The 19,239-nt window shown below is 39.0% G+C and overlaps 1 protein-coding gene across 1 annotated transcript in view; it reads left to right on the top strand.

The window, feature by feature from the left end:
* The window catches only part of ASB4 (ankyrin repeat and SOCS box containing 4), a 54,084-nt gene extending 35,480 nt beyond the window's left edge, over window positions 1-18,604 (top strand). The window contains exons 3-5 of the mRNA XM_004045783.5: window positions 6,181-6,671; window positions 14,789-14,902; window positions 15,923-18,604. Of these exons, the coding sequence (XP_004045831.1) occupies window positions 6,181-6,671; window positions 14,789-14,902; window positions 15,923-16,111 (794 nt within the window). The 3' untranslated portion in view covers window positions 16,112-18,604. The remainder of the gene's footprint in view (window positions 1-6,180; window positions 6,672-14,788; window positions 14,903-15,922) is intronic.
* Window positions 18,605-19,239: the final 635 nt, after the last annotated feature.

Here is a 19,239-nt window from a genome sequence, read left to right as displayed (position 1 = left end):
ACTGTGGTTTATACAAGGTAATTCTGTTCAGCAGCTGAAATTAAAAAAAAAAACAGTTCTCTATTCAAAGACATGTTGTGATGGATAAAAACAGGTTGCAAAAGTGAGATACAGTGTATGTAGTTTTTTAAAACACAAAATAATAGTATATTTTTAAATGGATACACATATAAATAGTAAAAAGAACAAAAATTTACCAAGCAATGATAAGCATCAATTTTAGAACAGTAGTCGTCTCTGTGGAGGAAAAAATTATGGGAGAAAGAAGAAAGAAAAGGGCTAGGGTTTTCTGTAAAACTCGTAGGACAGAAGAAAACTAAAGCAAATATGGTAATAATTAAATTCAGTCAAATATGGGTATGGTGTACAGGTGTCAATATTTTCTGGAATTTTCTCTATGTTTGACTATTTCATAATTCATTAAAGTCTTAGATTTGGTGCTGATGTAATAATAGATATTTAGATGCAGTAACACGACAGAGTTCTCTCTTTTATATATAAACACAAAATAATTTTGAGTTTTTAAATAACTATAGCATTTTAAATAACTACAGCTGCATTTCTAGAAATGCAGCTACGGTATAAATCAAGGAGAGGCTGAACTTTGATTTATTAGAACTTTACCAATAATTTTTTTTATTTTGGAATACCATTCATGATGGCAATGATGCTCGTGGTATTTGAATTACAATATAAAACACCTCTATCAGTTCGAATATGTAGCTGTTCAGATTCTACACATGGGCTTAAGCAAATCATATTTCATTATATCATTTAGGATAATCTTTCCTAAATATTAACATATTGAATTTCACACTACATCACTGTAGTTTATTTATATTATTTGTAACCATCATAAATTTGCCTCTACATGTTAGCCAGGGCATTGTATTTATTTTTAAAAGATTATGTGTAGATGATACTCTCTATGGCTTACACTGCAGCATAGGAAGTGTCTGGAAGGGTTGGGAAGCACTTATCTGTGTTGGCCCTCCCGTTTAGTACCAGTCTGTTTCCACACAAAGGATCTTCAAGAAATCAAGACCATCAGGACAGGAAGGGGTCTCCATCTTCTCTGCTGAAATTCTTATCCTATCTGTCCTGTTCATCCCATTCTCAGTGCACACAAACCAGTGTTTCTTTTGCCCACAGATGAAATCTGAAAATTCCCTCTTTTTTATCATGCAGAGAAAATTTAATTTTTTATCTCTCTCATTTACTATAATTCTAGACTAGTTCTGGAGACCCTCTTGCATAAATTAAAAGGTTCATGAAGGAACTTCTCCCATTAAAAGTCACTTTACCCCAGAAACAATGTACTCTGCTCACTTAGAATGAAAACTGCTACAAATTTTATAGGGTATAGTTTATAGAAATGTAAAGAAAACTTTTTAGAGAAACAGACTGTATGTCTGCATGGAAGGACTCCATACTGTAAGAATGTCAATTCTTCCTAAATTGATATGTACACCAAAATAAAATCCAGACGAATCAAATTTTAAACATTTTTTTAACATTTATAAAAACTAGATTATAATTAATCAAGATTGTTATGCAACTTCTGAAAAGAGTAGGACATTCTGGTACAAAGGAAAAGGCAAGGGAAAACTTGACAATCGAAAGTTAATATCACTGTGTTTAGGAAAAATCAAACTGGTTACAATGTTTATAGCAATTATGATAGCATAAGCTTATATCTTGATGCAGAGCTCATAAAAGTGCAAACAAAGCAGAACGATTTCACCTAATAAAGAGACAATGAACTAAATTTGGACAATTAACTAAAAAAGAAATACCATTAGTTAATAATTACAGAGAAAGTGTCTAAACTCTAATAATCAAATGAATTCGGATTTTAAAAAATAAGAATTTCTGCAAGAATTTCTCTTTAAGTGTGTAATATACTGCTTAGTGAAGTAAGTAGTCTTATGCATCACAGAGAGAGATAAAAATATAACTTTTGGTAGTTATTAATAAAGACTCTTAACATAGTTCAAATGTTTCAGCTTAATAATTCTATTTTGGGGGAATTTATTCCAAGGAAATAATCCTAAAATTTACATACAAAATTATTAATTGTAGCATTAATTTTAAGATCAAAATTTTGGAAAAAATCAGCATAGTAGGGTAAACTTACTCTAAGGAGTATGTAGTTATTTTAAATTATGTTTAAAATGACTATATAATTACATGGAAATGCTTATAAGAGTAATATAAAAGCACTGTTGGTCAGTAAAAATATTAACGTGTCTAACTTCATTGGTAATTAGGGAAACCATTCAAGTGCAATGAGATATCACTCTGCAACCAACAAATTGGCTAAAATTAAATAGACGGGAAATACCAATGTTGATAAGGATGTAATACAATGAGAAACCCTCACCCACGGCTTATCGGAGTGTAAGCTGGTACAACTGCTTATTTGACAGTACTTAATGAAGTTGAAGATATGCATACCCAGTGACCCAGCAATTCCACTCATAGATGTAGAGCCCAGAGAAACCCCTGCACGTGAGCACCAGAGTATAAGAATGTGCAAGAATGCCCATGGCATCAGTGCTTGGGATAGCCTGACATGGGCAATGCCCATCTGCAGTTGAATGGATAAATTGTGGATTACTCGTGCTGAAAGGCAGACATAATAAAATGAACAAATGAGAACTAAACAGCACAAGACAGATTATTTTCACCAATACAATGTTGAGTGAAAGAAGCAAGTCAAAATAATTTGTGTTTATGATTCCATTTATTCAAAGTTCAAAAACTGGAAAATGGAAGGATTTTCTGGGGCTAAGAGTGTCTAATTTCTTGACCAAGGATGTGATTAGAAGGTGATGGCTTTACAATAATTAAAAAAACTGTACATATATATTTTATATACTATGTAATGTATGTTATGTGTTATGGGTCGAATTGTGCGCCACCCCCCAAAACACACACACACAAAGATACGTTCAAGTTCCAACCTCCAATACCTCAGCACGTGAATTTATTTGGAAATAAGGTTGCTGCAGATGTAATTACTTAAGTTATGTTAAAATCATACTAGAGTAAGGTTGTTCCCTATTGCAGTATGACTGGTGTTCTTATAAGATGACCATGTGGAGACACAAATGAGACAGCCAAGTATAATGGGGTCCCCAGAGACCCTCTAACCAGCCTGTGCACTGGGAGAATGGGATGGAGCTATGGAAGTTCCTGCCATTTGCATTGGGGAGCAGCCTGGCCTCTCCTTTTCCTGGGTGGTAACCTGGGATTCAGTCTGTGAGATGGGGGCCTGTTAACAGGAACCCCTCTTACTTTGCTGAGAGTCTTTTTCCTTTTTGCCAAATAAATTCTGTAACCACTCACCCTTCAAAGTTTCTGCGTGCCTAAATTAACCTGGTCATGTGACAAGAACCCAGATTTTCCTACAACACAGAGACACAGAGAAAATGTCATGTGAAGGTGAAGGCAGAGACTAGAGTGATAGGTCTACAAGCCAAGAACTGCCAGCCATCACCAGAAGGTACGAGAGGTCTGAGGCAGATTCTCCTCCAAAGTCTCTGGAAGAAACCAACCCTAGACACTTTAATTTTGGACTTCCAGTCTCCAGAGGTGTGAGAGAATAAATTTCGGTTGTTTTAAGCTACCCAGTGTGTGGTATTTTGTTAGGGCAGCTCTTGGAAACTAATACATTGTATTTTCACATTAAAAATATATTTCAAAGTTCCCAGGAGTTGATGTTTCTGGTCTCTAATTTATTGAATAAATCACAAAATCTAAAATAAAAAAGTAGCCAAATACTTGTCCTTTATATATTTCCTGGAAAAGTTACACTGGCGACACAATTCAAGTATAAAAATAAGGAACTCCTATTCAGAAAAGGAAACCATGTAGCATATCTAGTTGCACCAACAGGTCAAAGATCAATCGTAAATGTCCAAGTACATTAAAAAATAAAGGATGTGGTTTGTTCCAAGTTGGACTGTAAGAATTTCATCCTGACCCTTTGATTCTCTTCCTTACTGGAAATTCTCCAGCGTCTGAAGTGACCCTGCACATGGCTTCTGGGAAGACATTCTCATTCATTCCATTTCACTCCAGAGCAAAGACGAGCTGACCTGAAACAAGACCTGACCCAGAACTTCTCTAGGGCAGAATACTGATAAACACAGACGGCTTCGTGAAAGACCATCTTTGGTTACAATTCTGCCTTCTACAAGTTAGGAATACAGTCTCAGAGTTTACAGAGCAATGGACTCTTGGGTACCTTCCTTGGGGACTGAGTTTGTATAGGATATTGAGCATGCTTGTAGGAGTTTTGGCTTTCTCAAATGTGTTCCATATGATCAGGAGATGCCATAAATAAGGGCATAAAGGAACAATATATGGTGAACGGATTTTTTTTTAAAGCTAACAAAATGCAATGTTATCTTTCTAGTACTTTCTGGTTTTCATATAGTAAAAGAGAGTAAACTACAGAAAAATTTTCCTTCAGAAAAGTAATATGAGGTGGAATAGAACAGTGATAAGGAATTTCGAAGCCAGTCTGTCTGTTTTCAAACCTCGGTTCAACAATGAGGAATGGGTCCCCAGTGGGAGAGAGCCCCAGGTGGGGAAGAACAATGAACAGTTGTTCTGAGAAATGGGAAATCACAAGCAATGACTTCTTCCTGGCACAATGACCTTGTTCTGTGGGCACAATGACCTCCTTCAGCACAGCAGCTCCCCCCAGCACAACTCTATAAAACTTCGCTCCAGTTGCACCCTGCCTCTACACAGCCCCTTCTCTGCTGTGCTGCCGGTTGCAACCTTGCAACGCATTTTCATACTTTCTCTAATAAATCTGCCTTTCTTTACCTACAACTGTCTTGGTAAATTACTTTACCACCTGTGACACCGGCCCCAGCTAGTTGCACTCGTGACAACTAGCTGGCTATACTTTTGGCCAATTATTAACCTCTCTGAGTACAAATTTCTTCATCCATAAAATTAGGATTAAAAACTGCACCCACTGCAAAGGATTACTTGGAAGATTCAATGAGGCAGTATATGAAAAGCATTTAGCCCAGAATGTTGCACATGGTTAAGTGCTTAATAAATACTAGTTACTAGCATAATAATAACAATAATAATAAATCTGTACAGACTAATACTTGAAGTAGCTATAAAAAATTCCAGCAGCGCTGATATTAGAGTTGGCCCCCTAAGGGTCATTTGGTTCACCTCATTAAATTAGGCAGAGAAGGAAAATTTCAGCTTCTTGAGTTGACCACTCTCACACTTAACATTTCGAGTTAGAAAAACAAAATTCACTTAAGTTTTCTAGTCCGTTAAATAAGTGGGTTGGATTAAGTAATTCTAAGGAGCTTTCCAAGTACAAAAAATTCCTATTTCTAACATCCTTTGTCAACCATAAATCAAACATTTCGCAGTCTCTGAATCATTTTCTCTCTTTCAATGAGTATTTCTACTATACCAGCTTCTGCCCCTTTTGATGAAAAATATAACCTTTAGGCTAGTTTGGTGACTAAAGTCGTGTGTGTGTGTGCATGTGTATGTGTGTGTGTGCATGTGTATGTGTGTGTGTGCATGCACAAGCATATGTGGTGGTGGTGGTGCTGCGTTCCAAGAAAGCCTCACAGACTTGGGCAGCCCTAATACTGCAATTTCAGTCAAAGGGATGGGAAGTTTCCATACCACTAAAGTTTACTTGCATCAAACTTTTAGGTTCATCTGCTATGAAAGAGAAGAAAAGTATTATTTTGCGGAATATTCTAAACAGTTGATTTTTAAAGAGTCAAATGTTGTGACATAACATTTGTTTTTAATGATATTAGCAAATATCATTGTTATGTTGATTAAAAAGATTTAGTTGTAGAAATCTCTTGGTATTTCCAAATCCACCTGGGAGTAAGAAGTGAAATTCAGCAACGCTCCAGCATTCTGGCACAAATCCTTCCTTCTCCTCCCCTGGGTACCTTTGCTGGTTGTCCAGGAGATGGCACTGTTGCTTCAAGGGAATGGCTTCGACGAGGCCCAGGAAGAGAGCCTGGGGGCAAAGGGGTTGAGGGTTGGGGATAATATACGGCACTCAGAAGTTAAAAGAGAAGCAGTGAGAAAAGTCTTGTTTAATGAACCTTAGGAATAATGACAAAACATGTTTAAATAATTGTCTTCCTCAATTTCCCTTTATAGGGGCGAATGTGAACATGAAGACCAACAACCAAGATGAGGAGACGCCCTTGCACACGGCTGCCCACTTCGGCCTTTCGGAGCTGGTGGCATTCTACGTGGAACACGGGGCCATAGTGGACAGCGTGAATGCCCACATGGAGACCCCCCTGGCCATCGCCGCCTACTGGGCCCTCCGCTTTAAGGAGCAGGAGTACAGCACGGAGCACCACCTGGTCTGCCGCATGCTGCTTGACTACAAAGCCGAAGTCAATGCCCGGGATGACGACTTTAAATCTCCCCTCCACAAGGCAGCCTGGAACTGTGACCACGTGCTCATGCACATGATGCTGGAAGCTGGCGCCGAAGCCAATCTCATGGATATCAACGGCTGTGCTGCCATCCAGTACGTGCTGAAGGTCACCTCCGTGCGCCCTGCTGCCCAGCCTGAGATCTGCTACCAGCTCCTGTTGAACCATGGGGCGGCCCGAATATACCCTCCACAGTTCCACAAGGTGAGGCTCTGCCCAGTGGTCAGCAGGTTGAGGAAGATTCAAATGGCAGCCTTGTCTGAAATCTCCAAGTAACTCAAGCTTGCTTGAGGCTTGAGTCCTAGGCTAACTACCTCTGATCCTCTTTGACCTTCCATTACATACCTAATCCTAGCTGTCTCCTCATCTCATCCTAGTCTAGGTTTGCTTGAAATTGGGTGTGAGAGCTAGAATGAGAAAAAGAGTAGCAAATAATTTGTTTTGCCTTGTGTGAACACCAGTGCACTGGTGGCTTCCTGAGGGACTGAGGTAAGTCTGCCAGAAAGGTGAATAGTGTTAGACAGGCATACATTTGCCATCTTTTAAACAGAATGACTGATCTAAAGATGACTCAGCCTGCTTTGAAATTAGCTTGTAGCCATTGAAAGGGCCACCCGATTTTCCAGTTTAATGAAAGCTAACGTTTATTAAGTACTAAAAATTATATTTATTATATATAATAAATAAGCACACTGTTATAAGCATTTTGTATGTCTTCATTTAATTCTTACAACAATCATACAAGGTATATATTATTATTGTCCCTATTTGACAGAGGAGGAAACTGAGACACAGTTAAGTAACTTACCTGAGCTCCCACAGTGCCAGTGCCAGGATTCAACCTTAGATACTTTGGTTCCAGCATCTATTCTTATGATATCACACTGCATGGTTTTTCTTAACAACATTCATAATCTCAAACAGGCTGGTAGGGACCAGTTGCTACCAGTATTGATATGACTAAGACATGGGACCTATCCTCAAGAAGCTTAGAATCTAGCAGATGAGACAAGCAAATAAAGGGGTAATTTTAATATGCTGTAGTAAATGACAAGGTAGAAGAATAATGAGTGCTACAGAAATATGGAAGAGAGTGAATTTTGCATAGTTTTATTGCTAGTAATTAGTTTGGAGGCCAAAATGCATTTTACCTGAAAATAAATCAAATAATACTATACTTAGGTTTCCCCCTTGCTCTAAAAATTTAATTAACAACAAGAAGAGTTTGAAGTATACAACAGCTGACTAATTAGGCCACAGAAAGCAAATTAACAGATGTTTTTCTGAATTCACAGCTTAAGTTCTACGTCTTACCTGGGTAAAATGTCAGGGACTCGTCTGAAGTCCTGCAGTGTGAGGCTTAGTTAGAAGAAAAGTTCTACTAGAGAATTTAAGGGTAGTGCGTTCAGTCAGGGCAGATTCCACATGGACAAACCAGAGAACTTTCAAATGAAGATTTGATGGGTTCAGCAATCCTGTTATCTCATTAGGAATTTTCTCTTGGTTATCAGGATGCTAATGGAAGATTAACTAATTCTTTTTTTAAAAATTATATGTAAAGCCCAGAATGTCATGAATTTTCCAAAAGTTTTTTAGAGAACTACAAATGATTAAGATGAGGAATAGAATAAGAATAATGTTACAGTAACTGTCCTGTGTTGAGCTCTAAATAGGTTTTATACAGACTGTTTCATTTTATTTTTATAATAGACTTTGAGGTGGGCACTGGCATTACGCACATTTAAAAGGTGATTAAGCTAAAGCTAATAGTGTTAATATATTTTCATAAAGTCACACAGAGTAAGTGTCAAGTTCACTCATTTGTTTATTTAACAAATATCTACTAAACACCTCCGAAGTATCAGGTACTGTTCTATTTGCTGGAGGTAGAGCAATGAACCAAAGGCCTTCATGAAAGATACTTTCTAGTGGGAGACAGGAAACAAACAAAACAACAACCAAATAAATATACTCTGATATGTTAGGTGCTATGGAGAAAAAGCAGGGCAAAAAAAAGAGAATGCCAGATTATGTGTGCTACTTTAAGTTGATTAGAAAAAATAAGAATGTGGGGGGCTGGGTGCAGTGGCTCACCCCTGTAATCCTAGCACTTTGGGAGGATGCGGGCGGATTGCTTGAGTTCAGGAGTTCAAGGACAGACAGCCTGGGCAACACGGTGAAACCATGTCTCTAATAAAATACAAAAAATTAGCTGGGTGTTGTGGCGTGCGCCTGTAGTCCCAGCTACTTGGGAGGCTGAGGCAGGAGAATGGCTTGAACCCGGGAGGTGGAGGTTGCAGTGAGCCGAGATTGTGCCACTGCACTTCACCCTGGGTGACAGAGCGAGACTCTGTCTCCAAAAGAAAAAATAAGGATGTGGAGGAACAAGCCATGCAAATACCTGATGGGGAGGTGGGGAGAGCATCCCAGGCCTAAGGAAAAGCAGGTGCAAGGGTCCTGAGGTAGGAGAGGGCTAAGCATGTTTGAGGGAGAGCAAGGAAGCCTCAGTGGCTGAAGTGGAGTGAGCAAGGGGAAGATAAATCCAAGAGGTATATATGTGGGTTGTTTGCAGACCATATATGTCGCCTTGTAAGCCGTGGGAATGTTCTTGGTGTTATACTCTGCATGGGAGAGGAAGTCACTGAAAGATTTTGAGTTGAGAAAAATAAAAGTCTGATTTATGTTCTAAAATGGTCCTTTTGACTGCCTTTCAGAGAATAACTCTGAGTGGGGGGCTGGCAAAGTTGCAATAATTTAGATGAGAGATGAGTGTAGCTTAGATTCACAGTGGAAATAGTGAAGGTGGTGAGAATCATGGACTTTGGGGTCAAACTTGGATTCTGTCACTTACTTAAGAGTGTGATTAAATAAACTGCTGATAGTTTCTGGGCCTCAGTTTCTTCCCCTGTTGAATGAGTATACCCTGAATTTATGCCTTGGCAATGTGATGCAGACTCAGTCCTTCCCCAGAAGGAAGTTATTCCTACTCATAGCACATCACAAACATGCTCAAAGCTCAGAGGGTGGTGCCAAACATTTCTTTCCTCTTTCTCTTGGACTTCTTTCAGTCATTGCAGAGTCTCTTTCCCAGTTCCTCCCTTCAGTCCTATCCTACATCTATACACATCTCTCTTTGTTTACTTCCATCTTTTTTTCTTACCTACATCTTGCTAAGGGCTGGTCATTCTTCATGATGTTAGCTCTAGAAGACAAAAACATCTACCTCTGTAATACAGCTCACTTCACAAAGCATAATTTTCTGCATACTGTCGTTCAAAGACTACTTTCCTTCCAGCGAAAAGGATGGACAGGGACACAGGGCATGAAGGTGCCAGAGAAACATACTCTATCCCTTTATCCATGAATAGTAATAGCCTTCTTGTAAGGTTGTTTTGATAATTAAATGAGATAGCATTTGAGAAGTGGTTAGCACAGTGCCATGGGCATGGTAACCATTAAACAAATGATGACTATGACTATTATTATTCTTAAACATGTGTTGAGCAGGAGAATTGGTGCTCCTGGGCCTGGTTTACTATAGCAGTCTTCCCATCCAGGAGAGACAGTATGTGTGTGAGTCCCTGCCCAGAGACTAAATGTTGACTTGTATTCTGAAACTTGCTGTGGAATCGAGTAGTGGCATTCAACCCTAGTGTTCACTTTTCTCCTCCTCTCAACATGTGCTCTTGGTCCAGCATAAGCATCTCCCCTGCTGGCTTTTCTTGGTAGCTCCACCAGCCTGTAAAGTAGGCATACAATTTTGTGTTCCAACCAACTTTGTCCATGGTTAGCATTTTCTTATTCAGTTGTTTTGTTCCTTTGAGTTCCTTTAGTTTGGCTGTATGCTAAAGACATTTAGGATAGAGTTGGCTACTGGTAGATGGCTGGTATTACAAACATTTTTGTTGCTACTCAACAGACTGTAGGAGAGCTGGCCCCCCTCCAAAGGAAAAGTAAAGAAAAACTATTCAATTTACTATGCAGATGCTTCAAAGTGATTTAGAACAACTACTCCACAGCCCGACTTTCCAAAGAGAAAGTCATCTTTACTACAAGTAAGTGACTGACTCATTTATCCAGAAGATAAAGTGATTCATTCTTGTGTGGATGGGGAATTCAGTTTCCTTATTTACAAGGAACAAGGTCAGAGCTGAAGATGTTTTCTTCCAAATACAAAGCAAATTTGTAGAGGGTGTATTTCACTGAAAGCCAATGTGTAAATTACATAAGCGGGGGAAAAAAGAATTATAGGGTCTGCAATTGCTTTCCAGGGTACAAAAGGACATTTGATTTTTTTTTCTCCCAGTGTAATTCAGAAGAAAGTGACACCCCAGGGAGCCAAGACTGGGTTTTCTTGTAGGGCAAGAAAGACATTTTTCTAGAGGAGGAAAAGTTAACACGAGGGTTTGGGGGAGGTAAGGATGATTTCTGCCATTGAACAATGCTGTATATGAAGCTAGGCAGTTCTCTTTGATCATTAAGTACCTTTCTGAACACATATATATCAGTATAAAAGAGTGGAAGTAGCTTGAGAATGTTTCTGCTGAAGTGGCTTACAGATGACGTTTGGATGAGAAGAGAGGCAGGGAGACTTACCTTGAATCTCTTTTTTAATAGATTGTGTATTAATCCATGCTTTTGGGGGTTGGATGGTGAGATGAGTTGTCTAAATCTCTCTCCAATAGTCACCACAGTAGAAATAACTTTTTTGTCTAATTGTTCCTCCATGAAGGGAGAATAGAGATGCCAGAGACTCATTAAGGTGAGCTTACTGAACATCTTCTGTTTTCTGGGCTGGCAACGTCAAAAGGAGGCTGTGGTTTCTCCCTTTGGGGTCCACATCAGTCGCTGTCTCATGTTTCCTTTGTCTTATGTTTTCATGAGGAAAATGCTGCTAAAATAAAACTCCCGCTAATCTCTGTCCCTAACCTTCTCACTTCACTTAACAGATTGATGAGTTGGGAGGAGGAATTGACTTAGCTTGCTCAACCTTGAGTCTAGAGGATCCTTGAATTCTTTGTTCATTTATGTGGCAAGCTTCCAGTAATAAACTCTGTCTGCCAGGGAGAGGTCTGCAATTTTGGGGTATAAATTCAGTTTGGGGGTAGAATGTTAGAAGCTGTGTATGGCCCCCTAACTAAACATATGTAATCTATTTTATCAGTAATAAAGATGATATTCTGATCTCTGATTGTCATCTTCATTTCATTTTTTAATAGGTCCTACACTAAAAAGGGAAAATTACTTATTGGGCCTCTAACACTCTTCGTGCTGTGACACAAAGGGTCTTAAAGATGAGGACAGGGCAGCCCTAGCTACAACTTTTCGTTTATCCTTTATTTATCTCCCACAATCTGTTCCTTACCTGTTTCAGTCCACCCAACTCCCAGTGACTTGACCTTCTAATTCAATCTGCTGGTATTTAATCTGTCTTCATCTCTTGATCTTCATGACCCCCTTGATAATCTCACTTTGAATGCTTTCTTCATTTGGTATCTTTCACTCTGACATGTCTGCTGTTTTTCTGACTTTGGAGTCATGCAGACTTGAGTTTAAATCCTGACTCTACCATTTCCTAGCTAAAAGACCCAGAGGTTAAATTTTCTCAGCCTTTGGTCTTAAATCTCTGAAATGGGGATGAATATAGGACCAACTCATAGGATTGTTCAACGGCTGAGCAAGTTAAAGTATATGAAGATTTAACACAGTCCCTTGCACATAGTAAGTCCTCGAAAAATGGTAGCTATTATTTTCCCTTCTTCCTCTCTCGTGCCTATTAGGATTTCTGAAGCTGTAGGTAATGATCCTCTATCTTTTCCATTTATACCCATTTAGACTGTCACTGAACTTCATGGCTTCTGCCAGCACATACTTTGATGACACATAATAACTCCATCTTAGCTTTCTAATGGGGAGCATCTATTGTGTACATTTTTTGCTGACATGAATGGCTGGGCGCGGTGGCTTACACCTGTAATCCCAGCACTTTCAGATGCCTAGGCGGGCGGATTACTGGAGGTCATAAATTCAACACCAGCCTTACCAACATGGTGAAACCTCATCTCTGCTAAAAATGCAAAAATTAGTCAGGAGTTGTGGCATGATTTGTAATCCCAGCTACTTGGGAGGTGAGGCAGGAGAATCGCTTGAACCCAGGAGGTGGAGGTTGCAGTGAGCTGAGATTGCACCATTGCACTCCAGCCTGGGCTAAAAACGTAAAACTCCATTAAAAAAAAAAATGAACTATCCTCCTCCTCATTATCTGTCCATCCCAGATTAGTATGTTCCTTATTTCTGTCAATCAGTGGCAACTCTGTTTGTCCTCTATCTCTGGCTTCCAAGTTGTATTCTTTCTTCCTCCTATCTGATTAGTATTAAGCCCTATACTTGTTTCTTCTCCCAGCTTCAGCCACCCTTCCTTCCCAGCACTAGCCCTGACGCCAGCCTAGGAGCCAGTTGGTGCACTGCCCATTACCCTCCCCTCCACTCTCTGCCCTCGATGCACTTCTCTTCTCCTCTGTGGGTTGCTGATAGTGCTCAAGGAGCACCTGATGATCTTTATATTAGTCTTTTATTATTTACTGACTTATATTGCTCTCTAACTCTTTGAAATTATTTGTGTCTTTTCTCTTCAACTAGGTTGTAAACTCCTTAAAGACAAAAAACAGGTCATAAATCTCCCAGAATTACTGTCATAGTACTAAACCCAGTGCTCAATAAAGGCTTCTTAATGGAATGGATAGGTTGAATATCATCCCTTCTCGTTAAGAGTGTATAATAACCTCTTCTTGCCTGTCAAGTCAATCCCAAGCTCTTCAGGCTGACTTCCAGATGTGCTGCCAGCTGGCTTCATCTTACCAGCTCTGACCTTTAGCCCTGCCCTGACTCCATCCAGGTTGGCCTCTTTACTGTCAACACACACAGACACACTCACTCACACACACACACATGCACATGCACACACATGCGCACACTCTTACTTAGTTGGATATTAAGATCATAACCTTTCTGTCTCTGTTTTATCTGTGATCCCAAGACATTAGGTCTTTACCACCCTACACTGAAAAAGGCAATGGTAGACCACCTATGAGGAAGGTTGTCGAGCAACACATTTCCCTATGGAGAGAAAGTCGGTTTTGTGATCTTTTGCTCAACAATAATACGTTGAGGTTGATATGGTCTGGGAAATTAGGAAGAAATGTCTTTGGAGAAAGTTGTTTAAGTGCAGAGGCATGCCTCTCTTCTAATGCCTCACCTAACACCAAGTGAAAGGGGCTTTAGGAGGACCCCTCAGAAAGGTTGATTTATGTTCTCCGAAGTTTCATGGGAAAAATGGAACTGATACGAAACTCATGATGAACAAATTTAGAAGAGCAGATCTGTGGCTGGAGCTGCTTGTTGGGTGGCAATGGAAAGAAAGATGATTAAACTGGGAGTCAGGAATGCCTTTTACTGGCCACACCAAAAGTTGGTTAAGTGTATAAACATCCATGTAGTTTAATCTAAATGTTAAAGCTAAATCTTTCTATCTCCTGAAGGTAATTCTGGCCATCTTGACTAAGCTTTCAAGTATTTTTGGTTGGTTAATAAACTGTTAAACAGAGTGTGCTAAGAGCTAACTGAATTTCATGTCATCTTTCATTTGTTAATGAAAGGTAAAATACCAATAAGTGTGGTTTAGTACATGACACCAGCCCTCTGCAGGTATTGGACTGGGAAGATAACTTGGCTCAACTTGCATGTTACTCTGTAGTTTACTTTACCTCGTGGTCACCAGTGAATCTAAGTTGATTGACTAACATTGAATTTTTTGATAAAATGTTCTGTAGAGCTGGAAGAGTTTCCCAGGCAGCTGGAAATGTATTCTGTGTCCAGTCTGTCTCAAAATTGCTTCAATTATGTACAAAGGCAAAGTAATTCTTCAATTCTCGTCTTCTTTGTTAGTGCCTCTTTTTCACTTGCTTGTGGAAGGTGAAAGAAATTGGTTTGATTTTATTAATCTATCATCTATTAGCCATGGTGGCAGTGTACTGGAATACTCAAAGGCGTGAGACTTCTCAAAATTGTTTTAGCATTCCAGGGAGCTTAATAGGTCTGTGGGTTCTGGTTTTTTTTTTACAGATAGGGTCTTGATATGTTGCCCAAGATAGCTTTGAACTCTTGGGCTCAAGCAATCCTCCTGCCTCAGTCTCCCAAGTAGCTGGGATTACAGGCACATGCTACCATGCCCACTGGTCTGTGAATTCTTGATGTCTCTGTGAGCAGAATGAATGAACCATATGTGTGCATCAAACAAATGAAACTGTGTGCTTCCTCTGCAGGTGATACAGGCCTGCCATTCTTGTCCTAAAGCAATTGAAGTTGTAGTCAATGCCTATGAACACATCAGATGGAACACAAAGTGGAGAAGAGCTATCCCCGATGATGACTTGGAGGTAAATAATCGATTCCCTTCTAATAGTTTTCACTATCAAGTACTTCCAGACTGCCCTAGAAGTACAGAAAATTGTAATAAAAATGTTGGTTTTGAGAATGCCTTTAAAGCATACTCAAATGCAATGAGACAAAGGGTTATAAAATGCAGGTTTGAGAGTTAATATTTCCATCAAATATGTGGCATTAAGGAGTGTCTTGGGGAATTCCTCCATTTAAGGGCAAGTTGAATTAAGTATATAAAGGTGGTAGTTTTCCTTTCTTCTCATTAATTTAGATGAGTTAAATGATAACATTTGGAATTGCTCATATAGCATTTTTACCAGAATATTAAAGCGTTTTGTGTAGATTATTTCATTTACTTTTAAATATCGTGAAGTGACTATTAGGCAGGAAAGAGTTTTAAAAACCCTGTCTTGGGTCCTACAGAAAGCCATTGGCAGAGTCAAGTTCTCACTTGCAGACTTTCAGACTTTGCTACCAATGTATACCAGTCCTTCCCACTGAACACCCTTGGTTCTTGGTTTTAGATGTCAAAGTCTGTCTCTAACACATGGAGAGGTATCAGGCACAGGGTGCAAAGTTCACTGGGCTTGGAGGTCTGTGGCTTAGGTGTAATCTTATTCTGCTACTTACTGGCTGTGTTACTTTTAAAAGTCACCTAACTTGAGTGAGCTGCATTAATCCTTCACTTCCATTAAATATCTGAATATATGCATCACACCAAGCACATAATGTGTTTAAAATTGCTATTTCGGTTTAGATTCATCCAGGCACTTCACACATGCATATTTTATCTTATCTCCTGGGTTCTGAATTGTAGAATGTTATTTCCCCTCCCCTTTCCTTGTATACCACCGCCTCACTGCTCCCATTTCAATATTGCGTTTAATTTTTGCCTCACCAATAGAGACCCTAGGAAGCTGCCATTACGTATAGAGGTTAGTTGCAGCATTGCTGATTTTTATTGATGTAAACTGTGGGGCCTTGCTAACTTTAATTTGTCTTGCCTTCCTTTTCAGAAATACTGGGATTTTTACCACTCTCTCTTTACTGTGTGCTGTAACTCTCCAAGGACTCTCATGCACTTATCGAGATGTGCCATTAGAAGAACATTACACAACAGATGCCATAGAGCAATTCCTTTGCTTTCCCTCCCATTGTCATTGAAAAAGTACTTGCTTTTAGAGCCAGAGGGAATTATTTATTAGGCCTTATGAGACAGCAGTTCCCAATCCTAGGTATTTAAGTGGACTCTCTGGGTAGACACAGTTTGCCGAAATAAAATGGTACTTGGGTTGATTATAACACTTCAGGGATTTCAAAACACTTTACAAACACTGTCATTAATCCTAGAATATCATGGTATGGGGAAATAAAGAAGAAGTAAAGTTAAGGAATTTTCAAAGACAAGGATGTATTCAGAATGTACTGATAGAACAGTAATAACTAATATGTATAGTGTTCTTACTAAGTACCTGAAATATTTTTGTAAAACTTCTTATATCTTATCTCATCTGAAATGGGACCCAGGTTTTCTTCCAACCAATATAATTCTGTGCCTTATCAGTAATATGTTTACATTCTCATTCAAATGGCCATATAGCAGGCTTTGCAATTGGCCTCTTAAACTTGGTGTCTTCCCCCATTACTGCTAAGCAGTAATTACTGTCACTAGTTTTGCAAACTCCTACTCCCCAAACCAAGCTACTCAAGTTTATTTCAGTGATGAAGGCATATGAGCATAGTCAAAACAAGGAGATCTTGGAGTCAAATTAGAAATGAGAAAGAAACATCAGTCCAGTTAATAGTCAAGAATGGACATTTGAACCGGACATCATTGAGCCAGAGACTGGAGATGCAAAGATGAGTCCCGTGTGACTCCTGCCTTCCAGGATCTCACCATTTAGCAGAGGATGCAGACATACACACAGCTAACTGCAATACAAAGTGACGGGGCAAGAGTACAGGTGCAGACTCACTTTTAATGCTTGTCTTTCAAAGTTGTGTTTCTGACATGAAGAGTGATTTTTCTTTTAAGCATGAAGTTAAAGAGTGAAGGGGTTATGTAAAGTAGAGGGATCTCCTGGTTTTGTTAGGGTATTTTTAAGGTTTTTTCTAGATAGTGTGTCATTTTGGTATGGTTTCTTGGTTAGTATTAATACTTTCCCAGACTCCTTCAGAAAAATATTGCACACTCAATGGCTCCAGTGCATGTGACAAGGAAGCATAGGAAAATGGGGGAAAGAAAGTGTGTGAGGGGACTTAGTTGATTACTTCGGTCTTTTTATGTAGCAGACTGACATTTCATAGCATTGTAGCTAAGAGATAAGGAGCACTTTGCTAGTGACAGTGGGCTACGAAAAGTAAATAGAGAGACTTTTTGCAAATGGTAAAAGTTTGAGAAACTTGGGAAGATTAGTGTGTTAATCAGGCTTGCTAGTTAGTGGATTGCAGAAAGAAAAATGTAGGTGATTAAGCTCTGGGCCTTGTGGTTTATGAGGTCAATTTTGCTTCACTTTTTTTTGTTCTTGCTAATCACTTTTAGATAAGCTCATTGCTCTTAGCATCATTTTTTAGAGGTTAAAGCAGAAGTAAATTGCAAACAAATCTGTCAGTTGTGAGCAGGTTTCTTTTATGTGTGTGGTTCTCCATCATATTTAACTTTGGATGCTGGAGTGTTGAATAGAGATGATGTCAGATATTCCAATAGGCTACCATTTAATGTTAACTGGCGATCACCTAACTGGTTAATCTCAGTTGAGACTGTGCTTCTGAACTGGGATTGTCTTACTCCCAGGGCTGTGTAAGAAAAGTCATAGGTGGATACAATAATCTCTTTTAAGTATCAGTTTTACTCAGATATTTTGGTGGAGATATTTTGTACTAAAACAAGATCTATATCATGGAATAGAATGCTGAATTTGTATGAATTATTCACATAAATCTTGATCTTTCAAAAAATAGTTTGCTTGCAGCAAGTGGTATTAGAACACATCCTAAAACAGAATGAAATGTCTTTTGCAGCAACTTGGATGGAGCTGGAGGCCATTATTCTAAGTGAAGTAACTCAGGAATGGAAAGTGAAATACCATATGTTCTCACTTATAAGTGGGAGCTAAGCAATGAGGATGCAAAGACGTCCAGAGTGATATAATGGACTATGGGGACTTGCAAGGGGAAGCTTGAGAGTGGGGTGAGGGATAAAAGACTACATATTGGGTACAGTGTACACTGCTCCAGTGATGGGTGCACTAAAATCTCAAAATTCACCACTAAAGAATTTATCCATGTAACCAAAAACCACCTGTACCCCCAAAACTATTGAAATCTTAAAATAGTAATAATTAACAAAGTAAAACAAGATCACACCCTGGAACAATTGGAGGATTGCTTGCTGCCCTGCATCTTAAGGCGTATTCTAGCAGCAAAGCTTGTGATGCACTGACTTGGGGCAAGTAAAACTGATGCTGAGGACAAAGGGAGAAGATGTTCCTCGCCCAGGGAAATGAAAACTTTTCTTATTCACCTTGCTTGTGCTTAAACACTTACGTTCATCTAGTGTAGAATACATGGCTACTTGTTTGTAATTTTTTTATTGGTGGAATTAAAGTGATTTTTCCTTATCTTTGAACTTTTATTTAGAGAACTTAAATAAAGCTCTTCTGTCTCCTTTCATCTTTGTGTTTACTTACCAATAAGACTCTTTTTCCTAACCCCGCTTTGACTTTTCAGCAATGACACTGAAGAACTCTACACATTTCATTGCTTTTATCAACAGTTAAAAAGAAAAAGAGAATCAGGGATTGTGCCTGTAAATAAATAATGTTTTCAAAAGAAAGTAAAGGGTAACTGTGGCCAAAACACAAATACAATGCAGCCTCTTGCTGTAAGAACAAGTGTGTTTTAATAGTAATAAAGAAATTGTACTGAATCATTCTCCTCTGCCTCTCACCATCTCTGTCCTCCTGGGGTTTTTCATTTTCCTTCATTCTCACTGTCCACTAAACCCTGGGCAAAGCAACAGAGGAAATTACATCCTCATGACGCCTTTGTTACTTTCTTAGAAAACTTTCTGTAAATAGGATCTATTGTCTTGAAGAAAAAAACAATCTCTCTTCTGAAACTTACATGAGAGGAAGAATCTTAGATATGAGGGAAAGATCACTTATCTTGTTTTCTCTCCTTCTTAGGAACTAGACATACTTGTGTTCTATTTTTTAATCATCGAGTGTTATGTCTCTACTTTGTCCTTCCATTCTAAACCCAGTGGGTTGTGACAAAAACACAGTAGTCGAACGATGATTATAGGGATAAGAAAAGTAACAAACCATTTGCA

This window comes from Gorilla gorilla, chromosome 6 (assembly GCF_029281585.2).
Source record: "Gorilla gorilla gorilla isolate KB3781 chromosome 6, NHGRI_mGorGor1-v2.1_pri, whole genome shotgun sequence".
Classification (NCBI taxonomy): domain Eukaryota; kingdom Metazoa; phylum Chordata; class Mammalia; order Primates; family Hominidae; genus Gorilla; species Gorilla gorilla.
Note: the sequence above shows the minus strand (reverse complement) of the source record. Positions and strands in the feature narration are given on the sequence as shown.